This window comes from Dipodomys ordii, unplaced genomic scaffold, assembly GCF_000151885.1.
Source record: "Dipodomys ordii isolate 6190 unplaced genomic scaffold, Dord_2.0 Scaffold11, whole genome shotgun sequence".
Classification (NCBI taxonomy): Eukaryota; Metazoa; Chordata; class Mammalia; order Rodentia; family Heteromyidae; genus Dipodomys; species Dipodomys ordii.
Window position 1 is genome coordinate 11,967,819 of NW_012267227.1, and position 15,778 is coordinate 11,983,596.

Consider the following 15,778-nt stretch of genomic DNA (forward strand, 5'->3'; position numbering starts at 1 on the left):
TCAGAGGACTTCATCCTCAAAACCAATAGTTAATTATGTGGCTTACTGATCAACTCTGAACTAGGAAAAGAAGCCTAGAAGATGAAGAGGGCAGCAAGATTTAACACATGTACTCAGGCTTAAACTATAACATGCACACAGTCATTCTCATTCTTGCCATTCTCTTGCATCTCTGAATTTTTTACTACATCCTTACTTCCTCTATATCCTAAGGACCTTCCTTTTACTTTACGTAAAACTATTGAAACTTCAGGACCAAGATTTTAAAATAGTCTGCAACATATTACAGCGAAGCTGCCCAACTTACTGGTTGTGACATTTCAAACCTACTGAAATGATGTCATGTTTTCTATTGTAAGTACCTTGGAAAATATACCCGTTTAGCAACAGGCATGAGGGCTAGATATGGTTTTGTTTGCTTAATATTTTAAGGTCTTTTTTGAAAATTACTAATGATCTCTTGACGATGTCTACCTTGCCCTGGAGAGAGGAATTGGCTTTTAACCCTTGTCTGACCTGATCTGATCTGTCACTGGTCTTGATGGGCTGGGACACAGGCAATTCATCTGTGTACTCCTGAATGGCTTGACTAGCTTCTTTGCAGTCCCCTCCCTTCCAGAAGGCATGAGTTTACAAGGAAAAAGGAGTTAAAACTGCCTCATTTCTGAACATACAGATGAGCAACAGTTTGACCAGGTAGGGTAGAGGAGAAAGGAGAGCGAGAGAAAGAAGGCAGAGAGAAAGAAGACAGTCAAAGGACCTCTAGATGGGCAGGTAGGATGGAAATGAATCAAGAGAAATATTTTTCACTCAGAGTGTCACTCTGAGTGTAATGTACAGGAAGTTGAAGAGACAAGAACAAGAATCAGCAGTTTGAGGAGAGATTAAAGAGTAAAATCTTTAAGCCAAAAATGTTTCATTTGCTTACACATATTTAAATGTAGCAAAAAGCATGGGATATTTGCATTTGTGGAAAAGCAGTGTGGGTTAGATTTTTTTTCTTTTTTTTTTTTGTCGTGGGGCTTGAACTCTGGGTCTGGGCGCTGTCCCTCAGCTCTTCAGCTCAAGGCTAGTGCTCTACCACTTGAGCCACAGCGCCACTTCCAGGTTTTTCTGCTTATGTGGGGCTGAGGAATCGAACCCAGGGCCTCAGGCATGCGAGGCAAGCACTCTACCACTGAGCCACCTTCATAGACCAGATTTTTGCTTTTTTAAGACTAAGAAACGCTGCTTGAATCTCCAACTTACTAACTCACAATGGTTAGAAGGAAGTGAGGAGGAGAACCATCAGCCAAAAGAAAAAATGTTCAAAGTTGATACCTGATGCAGAAAGTTAAATAGCGTCTACCTTTCATTATGTGTGTCTTTCACTCTATAATCAGAGTAGTCCTTTGACTCCAAAACTATTATCCTTTAAAGGAGACAGTTGGTATGGCATATGTTTGAAAACTGAATATATCAGAAAATATCAATGGAGGGGCTGGGAAGGTGGCTCAGTGGTAGAGCGCTTGCCTTGCATGCCTGAGGCCCTGGGTTCAATTCCTCAGCACCACATAAGCAAAAAGAAAAAAGCCAGAAGTGGCGCTGTGGCTCAAGTGGTAGAGCGCTAGCCTTGAGCTGAAGAGCTGAGGGACAGCGCCCCAAGAGTTCAGGCCCCACAACCGGACCCAAAAAAAAAAAAGAAAATATCAATGGAACCTATCTGCAATTATCAAGGAAATAAAATGGTTAAAGTCTGATTGCAAAAAAAAAAAACAAAATAGGGATAATTTGTATGTTCCCTAAATAAGTTTAACTTTTCCTTTTTAAACAAAATAAATTCACTTATGTAAAGATAAATTTAGGAAGAAGAATTATGTTCCACAATATCTATGGGAATCTTTTTAAACTTTTATAATGTTTATTTTGTTACTATTATTTCTTTTGCTGGTACCAGGGCTTGAACTCAGGGCCTCACATTTGCTTGACTAGATTGTTCAGCTGTCACTCTGCCACTTGAGACACACTTCCAGCCTAATTTTTTGATTGGAGACAAAGTCTCGTGGACTTTTCTACCAGGGCTGGCTTAGAACTGAAATCTACCAGATCTCAGCCTCCTAATTAACTAAGATTACAGATGTGATTACAGATGTGTGCCACCAGTGACCGCATCTTTTGTTAAATTTTCATCTTCCACTGCTTGCTAAGAGGGAGTTAAGCTCACTAATTGTTCCCACTCATAGAAAACTTGAACACTGTCAACCCACCTGAAGTAACTGATATCTTAAAAGAAAACTCCAAACATTCACTGTCAACAGTGTAATGCGTATTTTTTTCCAAGTGTATGTGTAAATTCCCGAAGATAGATTATATACACTGGGCTACAGTACAAGTCATAACAAATTAAAAAGTAATTGAAATCTGACCATTTGTATTACCTGACCAAATAGGAATATAAACATAGGCATGACAAGACATTATTCAGCCCTTGAAACAAACAAACAAACAAACAAAAAAAGACAACTAAATCCTATCACTTGTGTTAACTGGATAAATCCAGAGGACATTACATGAAGTGTAACAAACAAAAGGCACAAAACTGAAAATAGCTGAGTTTAGAGATGTAGAGATTAAAATGGTGGTCATTAGAGGCTGGGGAATAGGAGTTGGACAGATGTTGGTGGAAAAACAACACAGATAGGAGAAATAAACTCAATACACCGTACAATGTGGTAATGAGTTAACACTGTATTGTATCCTTAACAAAAACTGCTGAGAGTAGATTTTAAGTATTCTTACCACAAAAAAATTGTGCACAGTAATGTATGTTAATTAGTTCAACAGAGCCATGCTGCATGAATATGCAGATTTAAAAACCACTGTTGTGCACTAAAAATACAATTCTATTTATGCAATTTAAAAAATATTTAAAAAAAAAAACCCAAGCAATCACAAAGAAGGCCATACTAAAGCTACCAGCACAACTATGTTTATCGCAGCATTATTCACCATAGATAAGGTATGGAACCAACCCAGATGCTCCTCAGTAGATGAATGCATCAAGAAAATGTGATCTATTTATATATATTGGAGTTCTATGCCTCCATCAGAAAGAATGACACTGCCCATTTGTTTAAAAATGGAAAGACTTGGGAAAAATTATATTAAGTAAGCCAGACTCAAAGAAACATATAGGTCCCACGGTTTTTCATTTATCTGCAATAACTAGTATATGTCTAGGACAAGCAGAAGAGGTCAAAAGCTATGTACATATATGACCATATAACCTGATGCTAAAGTGAAATGAACCCCAAGATAGGGACATAAGACGTTTTATCTTTGTTGCTGTTCTTCTTAATGTACTTATAATGTATTATGTGATATTTTTGTTTCTTTTGTATGTTCTTCCCCCATGGTACAACCCCTGTTGTCACTGTATTTGATTCTGGTGCCCTGCATCTTGTATATACATTTTTCTAATTTGGGGAGGGGAAGGGAAATAACAAAATGCTGAAATAAGGATACAGGACGACCCATTGTAACAATGAGATGTACAAGACAGTATGTTGGGGAGGTGGGGAGAAAAAGAATGGTAGGGGAAATATAAAGGAAGGTGTAACAATTCTTGGTAGAAAATAGACTCATTACCTTGCTCATGTAACTGTAACCCCTCTGTACAGTATCTTTACAATAAAAGTACATATTTAAATATATATATATATATATAAATTTTTAATGACAGATGGCCTTAAAGATTGTCAATCCAAATAAGGTACTGATTTCTTCCCTTTACTAAAGACAAAGATGTGTGTTTTTTTTTTAATTTTAAAAAGCTGGCCTAGTAATAGATGGTAAGTGCTCCCACAAGGGAGAATGACTTTAGAGGCCTCCTCTCTCAGATGATTGAAGTAATTGGAACATTAAGTATGTAGATACTTGCTTTGAACATGAGGATTTGGATAAAAGCTGCTTGTAATAAAGAGCATGCTAGTGTTAAAAAAATCTATGAACTGATAAGCATATGGATCCAGAGATTTTAATGTATAAAGTTAAAGAGCTAGCTTTTAGCCAAATTCATCAGTTCCTACTAGATTCCAATTTGTTTTCACTTAACTACAGTCCATTGTTCATCAGCCTGTAATTAAAACCTTCTATACAAGATGATGCACATACTGTGAAATGTTTGTTAGGGAAACTGCCATTTGAAATGGCAATGATTATTAGACTACTATATATTATATGGATAAAAAAAGTAATTTGCAGTAATTTGTAAATCTACTTCAATAAGCACTAAAGTCTTATTTTTAATGTGTGTGCTTAAGTTTCAAGACCTAACATCAGCAACCTTGAGCAGAAAAAGTAACTGGAAAGTCTTAAGATTTCTTGACTATAGTAAAGGTTGTCAAATATGGCTACCTTCATATAACACAAAATTAAGCAATGAAGAAATTCAGTCAATGACCAGGATTTTTTATATAGTTGTATGTGGCTTCGGGTGAACTAGTTTCAATAATTGCTTCAAATGATGTCAGGGGTGATTATACTGACCTGTTGACTATGCTGAATAGGAAAGTTCTAGAAAGCCTCTCACACATGTCTGGACCTTGGTGCCAATGACTGGAATACTTCAGTTATTCCTGGGTAGCCTTTCCTTCCTATGACTCCAAGGACTTGTCACAGGGGCCTTTTCTTCAGTAGGTTAGCCTGGATTTCTGAAGATCCCATGTCCGGCTTTAAAGATCTTTGTACAGTGATTTCATCTGAGAACTAGAATTATAATTTACTCTTGGAATAGCTTCTTAACTTCCATTGTTAAAATAAAATGAGGTGTCCAGACTCAAATTTGGAAAACATTTTTAACTTTACAAAACTATTTTCCAAAAGTAACAAAGACTTCTATTTCTTAAATTCAAACAACATGTTTTCAGGGAAATGTGTTTTGGAACTTAAAAAAAAAAAGATTATAAAACATTAGAACACATGGTTCCATAAGTACATTTCCTTCCTTCTTTCTTCCTTCCTATGCTTCTTCATTCCTTCCTTCCCTTCCTTACTCCTTAGTTCCTTTTATCTATCCTTCCTTCTTTCTTCCTATTCCTCTCCTTCCTTTCCTTCTTTCTATATTTCCTTCCTTTGTTTCTAATGGACAAAGTGCTTTAAAATCAGAACTTATGAGACAGTCTACTGTTGAGTCTCTAAAATTCCTAAAGTGTTTGCAAAATCTGTGCTTGAAAAACTGGAGGGGGAAAACTGTTGCAATAACAAATATTTAATAGTACAAAAGAGAAATATTATACGTATATATCACAGTAGGAAAAAAAATCCCCTGAAAATGATTTTTTAAAACAGATTGGAAAAAAAAAGGTTGCTACCAACAGTAAAAAATGATCACAGAATTAAGATTGAAGATGCTAGGATAATTTCAACAGTTCTTCATAAGGCCTGTAGGCTGGAGAATATTATAAGCCTTTTCCACAGTACCCTGATTGTTAGCCCAAGCCAAAAAGGGCAGGTCTCAAGATTTACAGAAGAAGCTTTTGTACAATAAGCTTTGAGCCTTGGTATAAGCGCTCAAAGATTTTTCTTTATAAGACAACAGTCTTGATGAAGATATCCCCCAAGACAGACTAAAAGAGACTTTAGGCAGTTAGAAATCATTTTCCAACAAAGAATTGTTCTGGAGCTATCTTCCAAGACTAGGCTAGCTCACCCTTTTACAATAGTTCTTGTGTAAAAATGTACTTACTCTTTACAATTTTTGTCCACTATGGCTTATACTTAGGTTTTGCATGGCATATCTAAATCATATTCATATAGTATAAACTTTCTGGTATTCTTCCTGAGATGGCTTTTCCAAGTCCAGGTTTTCTAAGCTAGGAATACCACAGAAATGAGGGTGGGAGAAACGAAAGGCTTGAAATGAAAATTTTTCCTAAGGATCCCAAGGCAGGAACTATTCCTTGGTCCTGGTTCAGATAGTCCTATGGTAGAGCTAATTCATTGCTTTTCTCTGTCCTTCACTCCTCTCTCTGGGATTTAACTACATCCTCCAGTCATCCTTCCTTTTCTAGAAAAAAAATTAACAGGTAACAGGTTAGAAATTCATTCAAGTTGAACAATTTCTTCCTAGTTTATGTGTATCACCCTAGTACTAACAACTGCCATAAGAAGTTAACAGTTGCCTGGCAATGTCTTTAAAAAGAGACATACACTCTTAAGGCTCATTTTCTAACCTCTGTGTGAACACCAACACTCTATCATTGCATAACTTAGTTAAGTAAATAATTACCTTCTGGTAGGGCCACTCTCTAGTAAGAATCTATTCACTATTCTTCAAGTTGTGGCTAATTCAAGTTATTTTTCTCTTGCTTCTGCAACAAATTACCACAAATTTGGCACGCATAAGCAACACAACTTATTTTCACATACTGTAAGAGTCCAATACAGATCTCACTGGACTGAAATCAAGATTTTGGCTAAACAAGAATTCCTTTCTGGAGGCCCTGGGGAAACTCTGTATCTTTTTTTTTTTTTAAGCTTCTTAGAGGCTACCCACATTTCTTAATTTATGGTTCCCATTGTCCATTTTGCAAAGCTAAAAATGGTGGAATGAAACATTCTCATTTTTCATCACTCTGACATCCTTTTGCATTATCCTTCTTTGAACTTTTTCTTTTCAGGATGCTTGTGCTTATATGGGGCCTACCTACGCTATCCCGGATAATGTTCCCATCTCATTCACTATTCAAACTAATCTCTTTCGTGTTTCTCTACTATGTCGAATAGTTGGCTACCTCAAGGGTTCTGCTCATATTGGGTTTCCCTACCTAAAATACTGCTCTCGTCTTTATTCAAATGGCTCACTCTCTCCCATTCATTTAGGTTCCTCTGAGTTTCACCTTATCACAGAGGTTTTTCCCAGACCACCTTATTTTACACTAAGTGCCCCTTGCTTGCACTAGTCTATTTTAGTTACGTCACTGTCTCTTGTTTCACTTTTGGATATCTTACTTAGTATCTTTTACTCATCACTTAGAAGAGAATCTGGCCCCTAGCAGGAACCCAGAACTTTTTATGGACTAAACAAACACATATTGAATGAACAAATCCTAAGACTTCTCTTTGCTGCCTGCTTGATGCCCTCGTCCATCCTGTTTGGTTTTCTCTTCCATTTTGCTAGAAATTCTTCTTAATAATCTTTAACATGAGGATATATGGGAAAATTTTTGAGAACTTGCATGTCACGTGATTAACATTTTTTTAAATTTTTTTGTCAGTTATGGTCTTGAACACTGGGCTTGGGTGCTGTCCCTCAGCTCTTCAGCTCAAGGCCAGCGCTCTACTACTTGAGCCACAGTGTCACTTCTGGTTTTCTGGTGGTTAATTGGAGATAAGAGTCTCACTGGCTTTTCCTGCCTGGGCTGGCTTTGAACTGTGATCCTCAGATCTCAACTTCCTGAGTAGCTACGATTGCAGGTGTGAGCCACTGGCGCCTGGCTAGATTAACAATATTATGAGGAATAGAACCCAATTTGAAAATTGTTCTCACTCAAGAGTTCATCACCCCATGTGTTCTAGTTTCCAGAAAAGACCTCTGGCATGATTCTTGTTCATGAGGCCCAGAATTCAAGCCCCAGTATCATAAGTAACAAAAACTTATATACTCAAGTTTTAGGAATTAAAAAACTGCCTTCTACAGTTGCCACTCTCTGGAATTACCATTACACAAATGAAGAAGCTCCCAGGTTGATCCTTGATCTTAATTTTTCCCCCTACTTTCTGAAGATCTCAAGTGGAAAAAAAAATACAAAACAGAACAAAACTCTATATGAGAGTTAAAAATGATCTTTAGAAAGCCAAAACATCTTGTTTGACTAGTTAACTCACTTTACTAACAATGGCAGAGTTACTGAACAAAGATACTAAAGTCACAGTTAATAAATGAAATCAGTCAAGTGCTGATATAAACATTAAAGCATTGATAAATTGACTTTCTTCATGAAACATAACATTCTACTCTAAATATGCAATGAGATACATATTATTTGCTAGAACCAAGATGTAAAATAAGATTGCAAACTGTCAGAACCTCAAGAGTATAACAGGAAAACCTGATGGTTAAAAGTAATTTGTAGGGCTGGAAGGTGGCTCAGTGGTAGAGTGCTTGCCTTGCATGCATGAGGCCCTGGGTTCAATTCCTCAGCACCACATAAGCAGAAAAAGCCGGAAATGGCGCTGTAGCTCAAGTAGTAGAGTGCTAGCCTTGAGCTAAAGAACAGCGTCCAACCCCACCCCCCCAAAAGTAATTTGTATTAAAGATGAGGCTCAAGTGGTAACACACCTTACTAGCAAAGTTCTGAGTTCAAACCCCAGTAAAGCAAGATTTAAAAAAATTGGAGAGGGGTGCATTGACCTCTCTCAGAATCCCACAAGATACTCAGTATTTCAATGATAATACACAGTGCATATAATACACAGATCAGTGCATGAATAAGCCTCCATTCTGCCTACCTAAAATTCCTGAATTATGGTAACTATTATATAAAGAATCTTCACCTTCCTTTACAACAAAAAATAATGGTTAGTACAAGCATTTCCACTTAAGGATTTTTTAAATACATTTTTATATATGCATATATATATATATATATATATATATAACTAAGGCTTGAACTTAAGTTTTTGGAAGTTGGAACTTTCTTACTTTTACTCTACATTTTATCTTCTAATTACTATATTGATTTTTGTTTCAGCAATTACTTTTTAATTTCCAGGATCTTTCTTATTTATATCTTTTTTTCATAATCTATCACTGTTTTATACATGCTATTTTTCTGAAGCTATTTAATGGGTTTTTGTTGTTTCTGTTTATTGGAATTTTTCCCACCTACATCCCCCCCACACATACATACATACCACTATATTCCTCCATTTTTCATGTGGAGGGTTTTTATCAATTTTCTACTGGTAATCAGCTGTTATATATGGGAGTATTTGCTGGTGGTCTTCAATGTAGTCTCAGTAAATATGCAGCTTAACTTTCCATTAGGGTCTTTTAACTTTCAGCATATGGAATCAAAAACAAATTTTAATAATCTAGTAATTACAGAAGATAGAAAATGTACCTAGTGAATTTAAAACATTTGGTGAAATTTTGGAGAAGTAATTTAAAAGACTAAGCTGATTGGTAGTTGGTAGTTACTACAAAATATATATATATATGTTTTTTTTAAATGCTCAAGGCCTGTTGTTGGTGGCTCATATCTATAATCCTATTCAGGAGGCTGAGATCTGAGGATTGCAATTCAAAGCCAGCCCAGGCAGGAAAGGCTAAGAGACTCTTATCTCCAACCAACCACCTGAAAACTGGAAGTGGAGCTATGGTTCAAACTGGTACAGCACTAGCCTTGAGAACAAAGAGGCTCAGGGACAGTGCCCATGCCCTGAGTTCAAGCCCTACAACCTACAACTTCAACAATAACAAAAAAGCTCAAAAATCAGGAAGTGGGTATACAAATGATGGTTGAAGAAGAGTCTTAGGAAAAGACCAAATCAAAAGGCCTCAAAGAAAAGACCAAATAAAGACTATAATCCATATACTTCTAAAGGATGCCTAGAAAGATGAGAAGTTTGATACGCTTGAGACTTACATGTTTCTACAAAGCGAGTCATAGTGACTCTGAGTACCGGTGAATGTCTGTCTCTAATCTTTCCCTCTTGCAGCCTCCCACACTGTACTTGCTCAGTAGCTCAACCTTTAGATGAATCCTCATTCTTTTATGCAAATTCTTCAAAAATTATGACATACTTGTAATGAACCTGATGTCCTGACTTAATTCAGTTTAGCATGTCTGGCTTTATTAGAAGATATAACCCAGGCTGGTAAAGTGAGGAAGAAAGGCAGTGAAACTAGCAAGAAAGAGAAGCAAAGGCAAACTAGTGAGTGACTGTGCAGCATGACTGCTGCGACATGAAAAGCTGCGCGCGACACTGTCGGTCTTGCATAGCCAAATGGTACATCTCTGCACCAGCAGGATAAGACAGTGCTCCTATAGCTCTTATAGTTTCAGGAAAAATAAAAGAGGAATTTACAACACTCCTTAAGGTCCATTGATCCATTAACTTTGCAACTTCTAGACTGCATCTCTTTTAACAGAAGCCTTCTGACATGGTATTCCTAGTATACATAAGTGCTGGATGGGCCGATTCTTTTTTTTTTGGGGGGGGGGGGTCAGTCACGGGGCCTGAACTCTGGGCCTGGGCAGTGTCCCTCAGCTCTTCAGCTCAAGGCGAGTGCTCTACCACTTGAGACACAGTGCTACTTCCGGCTTTTTCTGCTTATGTGGTAGCTGACGAATTGAACCCAGGGCCTCATGTGTTCAAGGCAAGCGCTCTACCACTGAGGCACCTTCCCAGCCCCCAGCCAGGGATTTTGAACATATGGTTACTTTGACCCCAAGCAGAGGAATCACACAGACCTACTGGGTATCTGTCACTACAAAAAGTGGTATAGCTAAGGTAAAGTGATTGGTCAAGGGCTGAGGAACAATGAGGCCAAGAAGCTTCTCAGGTTTTTGAGATATGTGATATCTGATACAGTATCCAAATACTGAATATCTACTGCCACAATAATGCTGTAAAATAAATAGCTAAGTATTAATGGTATAACAGTAGATGTTCTTTGTTCACAGTTGGGTGGCTCTCCTGATCTTGGCTGGAGATCACTTATCTGAGGGTTAGTTATCAGCCAGTCTAGATAGGAGTCAGCCAGGGTAATAAGGGCAACCTGGCTCTATTCTAGGTCTGCTTCGGTTCTCTAACAGGTTAACATAGCCTTTCAGGTTTATATATCAACAGTCAAAACACTAGAGTGACTAGAAGGACAATACATTTTTTTTAGGCATGTATATGGCTGATTCAGAATGAGAGTGTACTTCAAAGGAACTTGAAAAAAATACCATCAACAATACAGGGAGAAGAAGGCCATTTTTGTAGCCTGGCCATACCAAAAAGAAACAAGACAAGTGCAGCCAATTCACGTTGTTCTAACAGGTACCTTCCTTTGGCTAGAACTTGAGATTTTTATCTGGCTTTGTGACACTGGCTCCTTCTGAAGTATGTGGGTCATCTTTTGTATGTAAGCTCTGAGATGGGAGGGGGGAAGAGCAAATGAATGATAAGATTATTCTCTCTTCTTTTCTTTGTCCCTTTTAATTGCTATGTCTAGTTGATTTGTAGAGCCGGTTAAATGGCAATAGTTTGGCGCAGGGAAGTCTAAATTTAGCCCAAAGAAATCCAACTCTGGCCCTGCTTAAATCAATTCAAGCTATCTTATTTCTAGAGCCAAGGTTGAAACATGAAGAAATCTATTTTAATTCCATTCTTGTAATATAACTGTTAAATTAGTAAGCCACTGAGTCTATCTGGCTAAGACTGTGGTGCTAATAATGTTCAAACCTTATATAATTCACATTCCTGTTTATGAATAGCATAATACAAATGGCAATCTCACTAAACCAAACCAAGTCAGAAATCTCAGACTGTAGACCAGTTGTGTGACTTATCAGAAATTAGTTAAATAGTTGCGTGGTTTATCAGGAATTATTTAACTTCTTTAATCTTCAGCTGCCGTGTGCATATGTGTTTATACTACTCTAAAACTATAATATCCCAAATGTCCTATTTCTGGGTGCTAATAGGCATTGCATGTTCAAGTAAGTTTAGAGCATGCTACCTTAAATGATTTAATAACCTTATTTCAGAGCTTCTAACAACTGTCAATTAATTGGTTGTGATTTTATTTATTTATTTTTACCAGTTCCAGGGCTTCAACTCAGGACCTCACACTGGCTTGGCTTGTTTGCTCATGACTGCTGCTCTACCATTTGAGCCATGACTCCAATCAGTTTTGAAAGCGGTTTTCTTCCTAGTTAATTGGAGATGGGAGACTCATGGACTTTCCTGCCCATGCTAACTTCAAACTGTGATGCTCCAAGTCTCAGCCTGATTAGTAGTTAGGATTACAGGCATGAGCCACTGGAACTCACCTGCTTTGACTTCTGAATCTACAAGAAGTAAATACATCTTTCATCAAGACCTGTTTTTGTTTGTTTGGGATTTTTTGGGGGGTGTAGGGCTTAAAGTCAGGGCTTAGGCACTGTCTGTGAGCTCTTTTTTACTCAAGGCTAGTACTCTATTGCTTTGAGCCACAGCTCCACTTCTGGTTTTCTGGTGATCAACTGGAGTTAAGAGTCTCATGGCCTTTCCTGCCTAGTCTGTCTTTGAACCACAATCCTCAGATCTCAGCCTCCTGAATAGCTAGGAAAACAGGCATAAGCAACCAGTGCCAAGCAAGACTTGGGCTTTATTTTTTCTTCCATAAACATGATATGTATCCCAACAGTGTGTATTTACTTATATACAAAAACAGAGAGAAATAGGTACTGCTATTTTTAGGATCTATAGTCAGATACCAAAAAAAAAAACCAAAACAGTAGGCACCTTCAAATAAGAAATGTTCGTCAAATGGATGAAACATTGAGAAACATTCATCAAATGGATGGGATGAGAAGGGGTTAGGAAAAGTAACTAGGGCGAAGGCTGTACCTTGGGCCTTAGTAACAAATGAAATCGGTTATTGCCCATAAGGGAGAACACGCAGGGATGTGAACCAAGAAATATAACTGAGATGAGTGTTCAGGAAGGGAAGGACATGTGATCGATGGCATTCTGTTACAGGGACATGCCTACCTTGCAAGAAAGGAGCCGGGTAAATAAATGGTTTTCATTTCCCTCTCAACTTCCTATTTGTTGAATCAAACCCAAGGCCAGAGGGTAAGGGAACCTACCTCACACAGCAGAGAGCAGAACATAAAAGAGAAGAGGGTACATCCAGCGGGCCCAACAAAAGGCATCCAGGATGACTGGGCTTTGTTCACCAGCAGCTACTTCCACGAGATTAAGTGACGGTCCTCAGGATTCAGTCCCTCTATCTGGACACTCTGCAGTCCTTTCCCAGATTCACTCTAAGACTGGCTCTTTTCACCTGGTAGCATAGGTGGCCACCATCAGTTCTACGCTTATTCTTAGTTCACAATTCCAAATTAAAACAAAAACCATAGCACTTACATTGTAGGTGCTGCTAAAAGACCCTATTAGATACATGTTCAGTTACTTCTCACGGTGATTCTATCTAAAGTAAGCCACTCTATCCCTCACTCTTTGTGGATGAGAAACATGACATGACTGATGTGTGGCATAGCTGAGACTGGGCTGTCTAGCTTTGGAGTCTGTGCATTTAACCATGGTATCCCATTGCCTTTTACCAATTAAACATCTTGAATGCCATCCCTAATGCTTATCAGAATGGACTGGGTGTTCCATGGTCTACCAAAGTAGGGCTTATGTCCATCTTTGTGGCAGGACCACGTGATTATTAGCAATTCTTTTTCCTTTCAGTCCTGGGACTTAAATTCAGGGCCTGAGCACTGTCCCTGAGCCTCTTGGTACTCAAGGTTAGCGCTCTACCACTTGAGCCACAGCATCACTTCCAGCCTTTTCTGAGTAGTTTATTGGAGATGAAAGTCTCACGGATTCTCCTGCCTAATCTTGCTTTGAATCACAATCCTTGGATTCCAGCCTCCTGAGTAGCTAGGATTATAGGCATGAGCCATTGGTGCCTGGCTACTAGCAATTTTATCCTAAAAAAAAAAAAAAGAAGTTAGGCAGATACAAAAGGCAGGAAGTATCCATCAGATGCAGTATGTTATTTTCCAAAAACTCATTCTACCTGTTTTTGTGACTAACCTCAAACAAATCATGCTTTATTTCTTTTTCTGTTAAGCAAAGAGATTCAAGCAGGGTACCAGTGGCTCATACCTCTTACCCTAGCTATTTGGGAGGTAGGAATCAGGAGGATCATCTCAATCAATAGGTGGCATACAGTGGCATGTGCCTGTCATTTCAGCGACATTAGAGGATGAAATCAGGAAGGCCAAATATGGCATGAATGCTAGATCCTCACTCAACTGGACATAGTAATTCCATGCCTGTTGCCTTAGCAGTGTAAACAGGTGACTGGATTATGGTTCACATCGGCCCAGCCATACACAGCAGACACTACTGGAAAACTACTTAAGTCAAAAGGCCTAGGGTTATGTATGGCACAAGGAATAGAGCGCTAGGCAGGTGCAAAGCCTTGGGCTCAACCCCAGAACACACACACGCACACACACATACATACATACATACATACACACACATACACACGCACACACACACAGACCCAGACATTTTCTAAATCTAATATGATTATCTCCCAAGAATAAACAAAGCACAACTGTAAGTTTATTAATGTGAGGAAAAGAAAATGACAGATGACTTGTTAACTAATGGATAAGTTTTGTTGCTTCCTTACCTCCAGAGCATTTGGCATTCTTTATCAACTGGTACATAAAAGAATAGAAAAATAACAGATTGTCATATTGTCCTTCGTATTTCTCTTTTAATACATCAGTGTGGTAGCCCACTAGAAAGTAATAAATGGCTTCAATTGTGGAGAGGAAAGTGTCGGGCTTCCCTTTTTGATGGCGCCAAAAGCAAGTTTTTCTCGTTTTCAATTCAACTTGTAACAACCCTGCCAAAAAGAAAAAAATATAACTACTTACTAACTACAGCACTGATACAATAATGATTCCTTTTAATTATTTCAAGAAGTGTTAAAAGAAACACTGATATGAACTGTTAATAGTGATTCCAAACGGTAATTTTTTTTTCTTTAATCTTTGGTCAGGTGTGGTCTTGAATTTGAGATGTGGGTTGCTGTCCCTGAGCTTTTTGCTCAAGGCAAGCACACTACCAATTTGAGTGACAGCTTCACTCCAGTTTTCTGGTGGTTAATTAAAGAGATAAAAGTCTCGTGGACTTTCCTGCCCTGGCTGGCTTTGAACTATGATCCTCAGATCTCAGCCTACTGAGCAGCTAGGAATATAGGCATGAGCCACGAGCCCCCAGCCAGAATATTATTTTAAATGCTTCACAAAACACATAGAAACAACATCAGATGCAGAATAAAATCTTAAGATAGTCACCTCCCACTCTTAGACCTTGCAGCAAAAAAGTAATCAACATTAAGATCTTCCAGTGATTTTTAACCTGTGACAGGACTAAATTCACCAAATTTCAAAAGGCTTTAATAAACTCAAAGTATCATGTGAAACAGAGAGAGAGAAGGTGGGGCAGCCTAATGGTCCTCGACACTGGTAAACATTTACTTCTAAGCTATCACTTTAGTTCTATCTTCAGAAGCAGAATATTGTCACTGTGCTCTGACATGTCCACACTGCATCCACACTTTCTCTTGGACGATGAAAGAGGAAATGATACATGAAGCACTAGTCATCTTCTGCAAGCCAGGTGTCAGCAAACAAACCCACAATGCTTTCATAGCACCTTAGACTAGTGCTCAGATTCACACTGTATTAATCTGCCATTCTCAGCAGCTTATTTTAAAGTGAGAAATTTTTAAAAAAACAATTGCTCACTGGCCAATAAGGAATGATTTCCTTCTGTCACATATCACTTTTACTTAAATGCTACACCACAAATGTAGCAGAAAGGGACAAGAAATAAATAAGAAATTGCATGTTATTGAGACATGAAGAAACTAGTATTTAATAGTCTGAGGAGTAAAGAACAAAGACAATGAAGTAGAGAGAGCATTTAAAGAGACAGTGCAAAGCCACAGATCCAGAAAAATCACCATTTAGAGCTATCTAGGGTACTGTGCAAAACCCCAACA

General features: G+C 38.1%; 1 protein-coding gene across 2 annotated transcripts in view; it reads right to left on the reverse strand.

Moving 5' to 3' along the window:
* Window positions 1-15,778, reverse strand: part of Dtwd1 (DTW domain containing 1) — a 128,517-nt gene that overhangs the window by 99,260 nt on the left and 13,479 nt on the right. For both annotated transcript variants that reach the window (XM_013010058.1, XM_013010059.1), the window contains exon 5: window positions 14,396-14,614. In XM_013010058.1, the coding sequence (XP_012865512.1) occupies window positions 14,396-14,614 (219 nt within the window). The remainder of the gene's footprint in view (window positions 1-14,395; window positions 14,615-15,778) is intronic.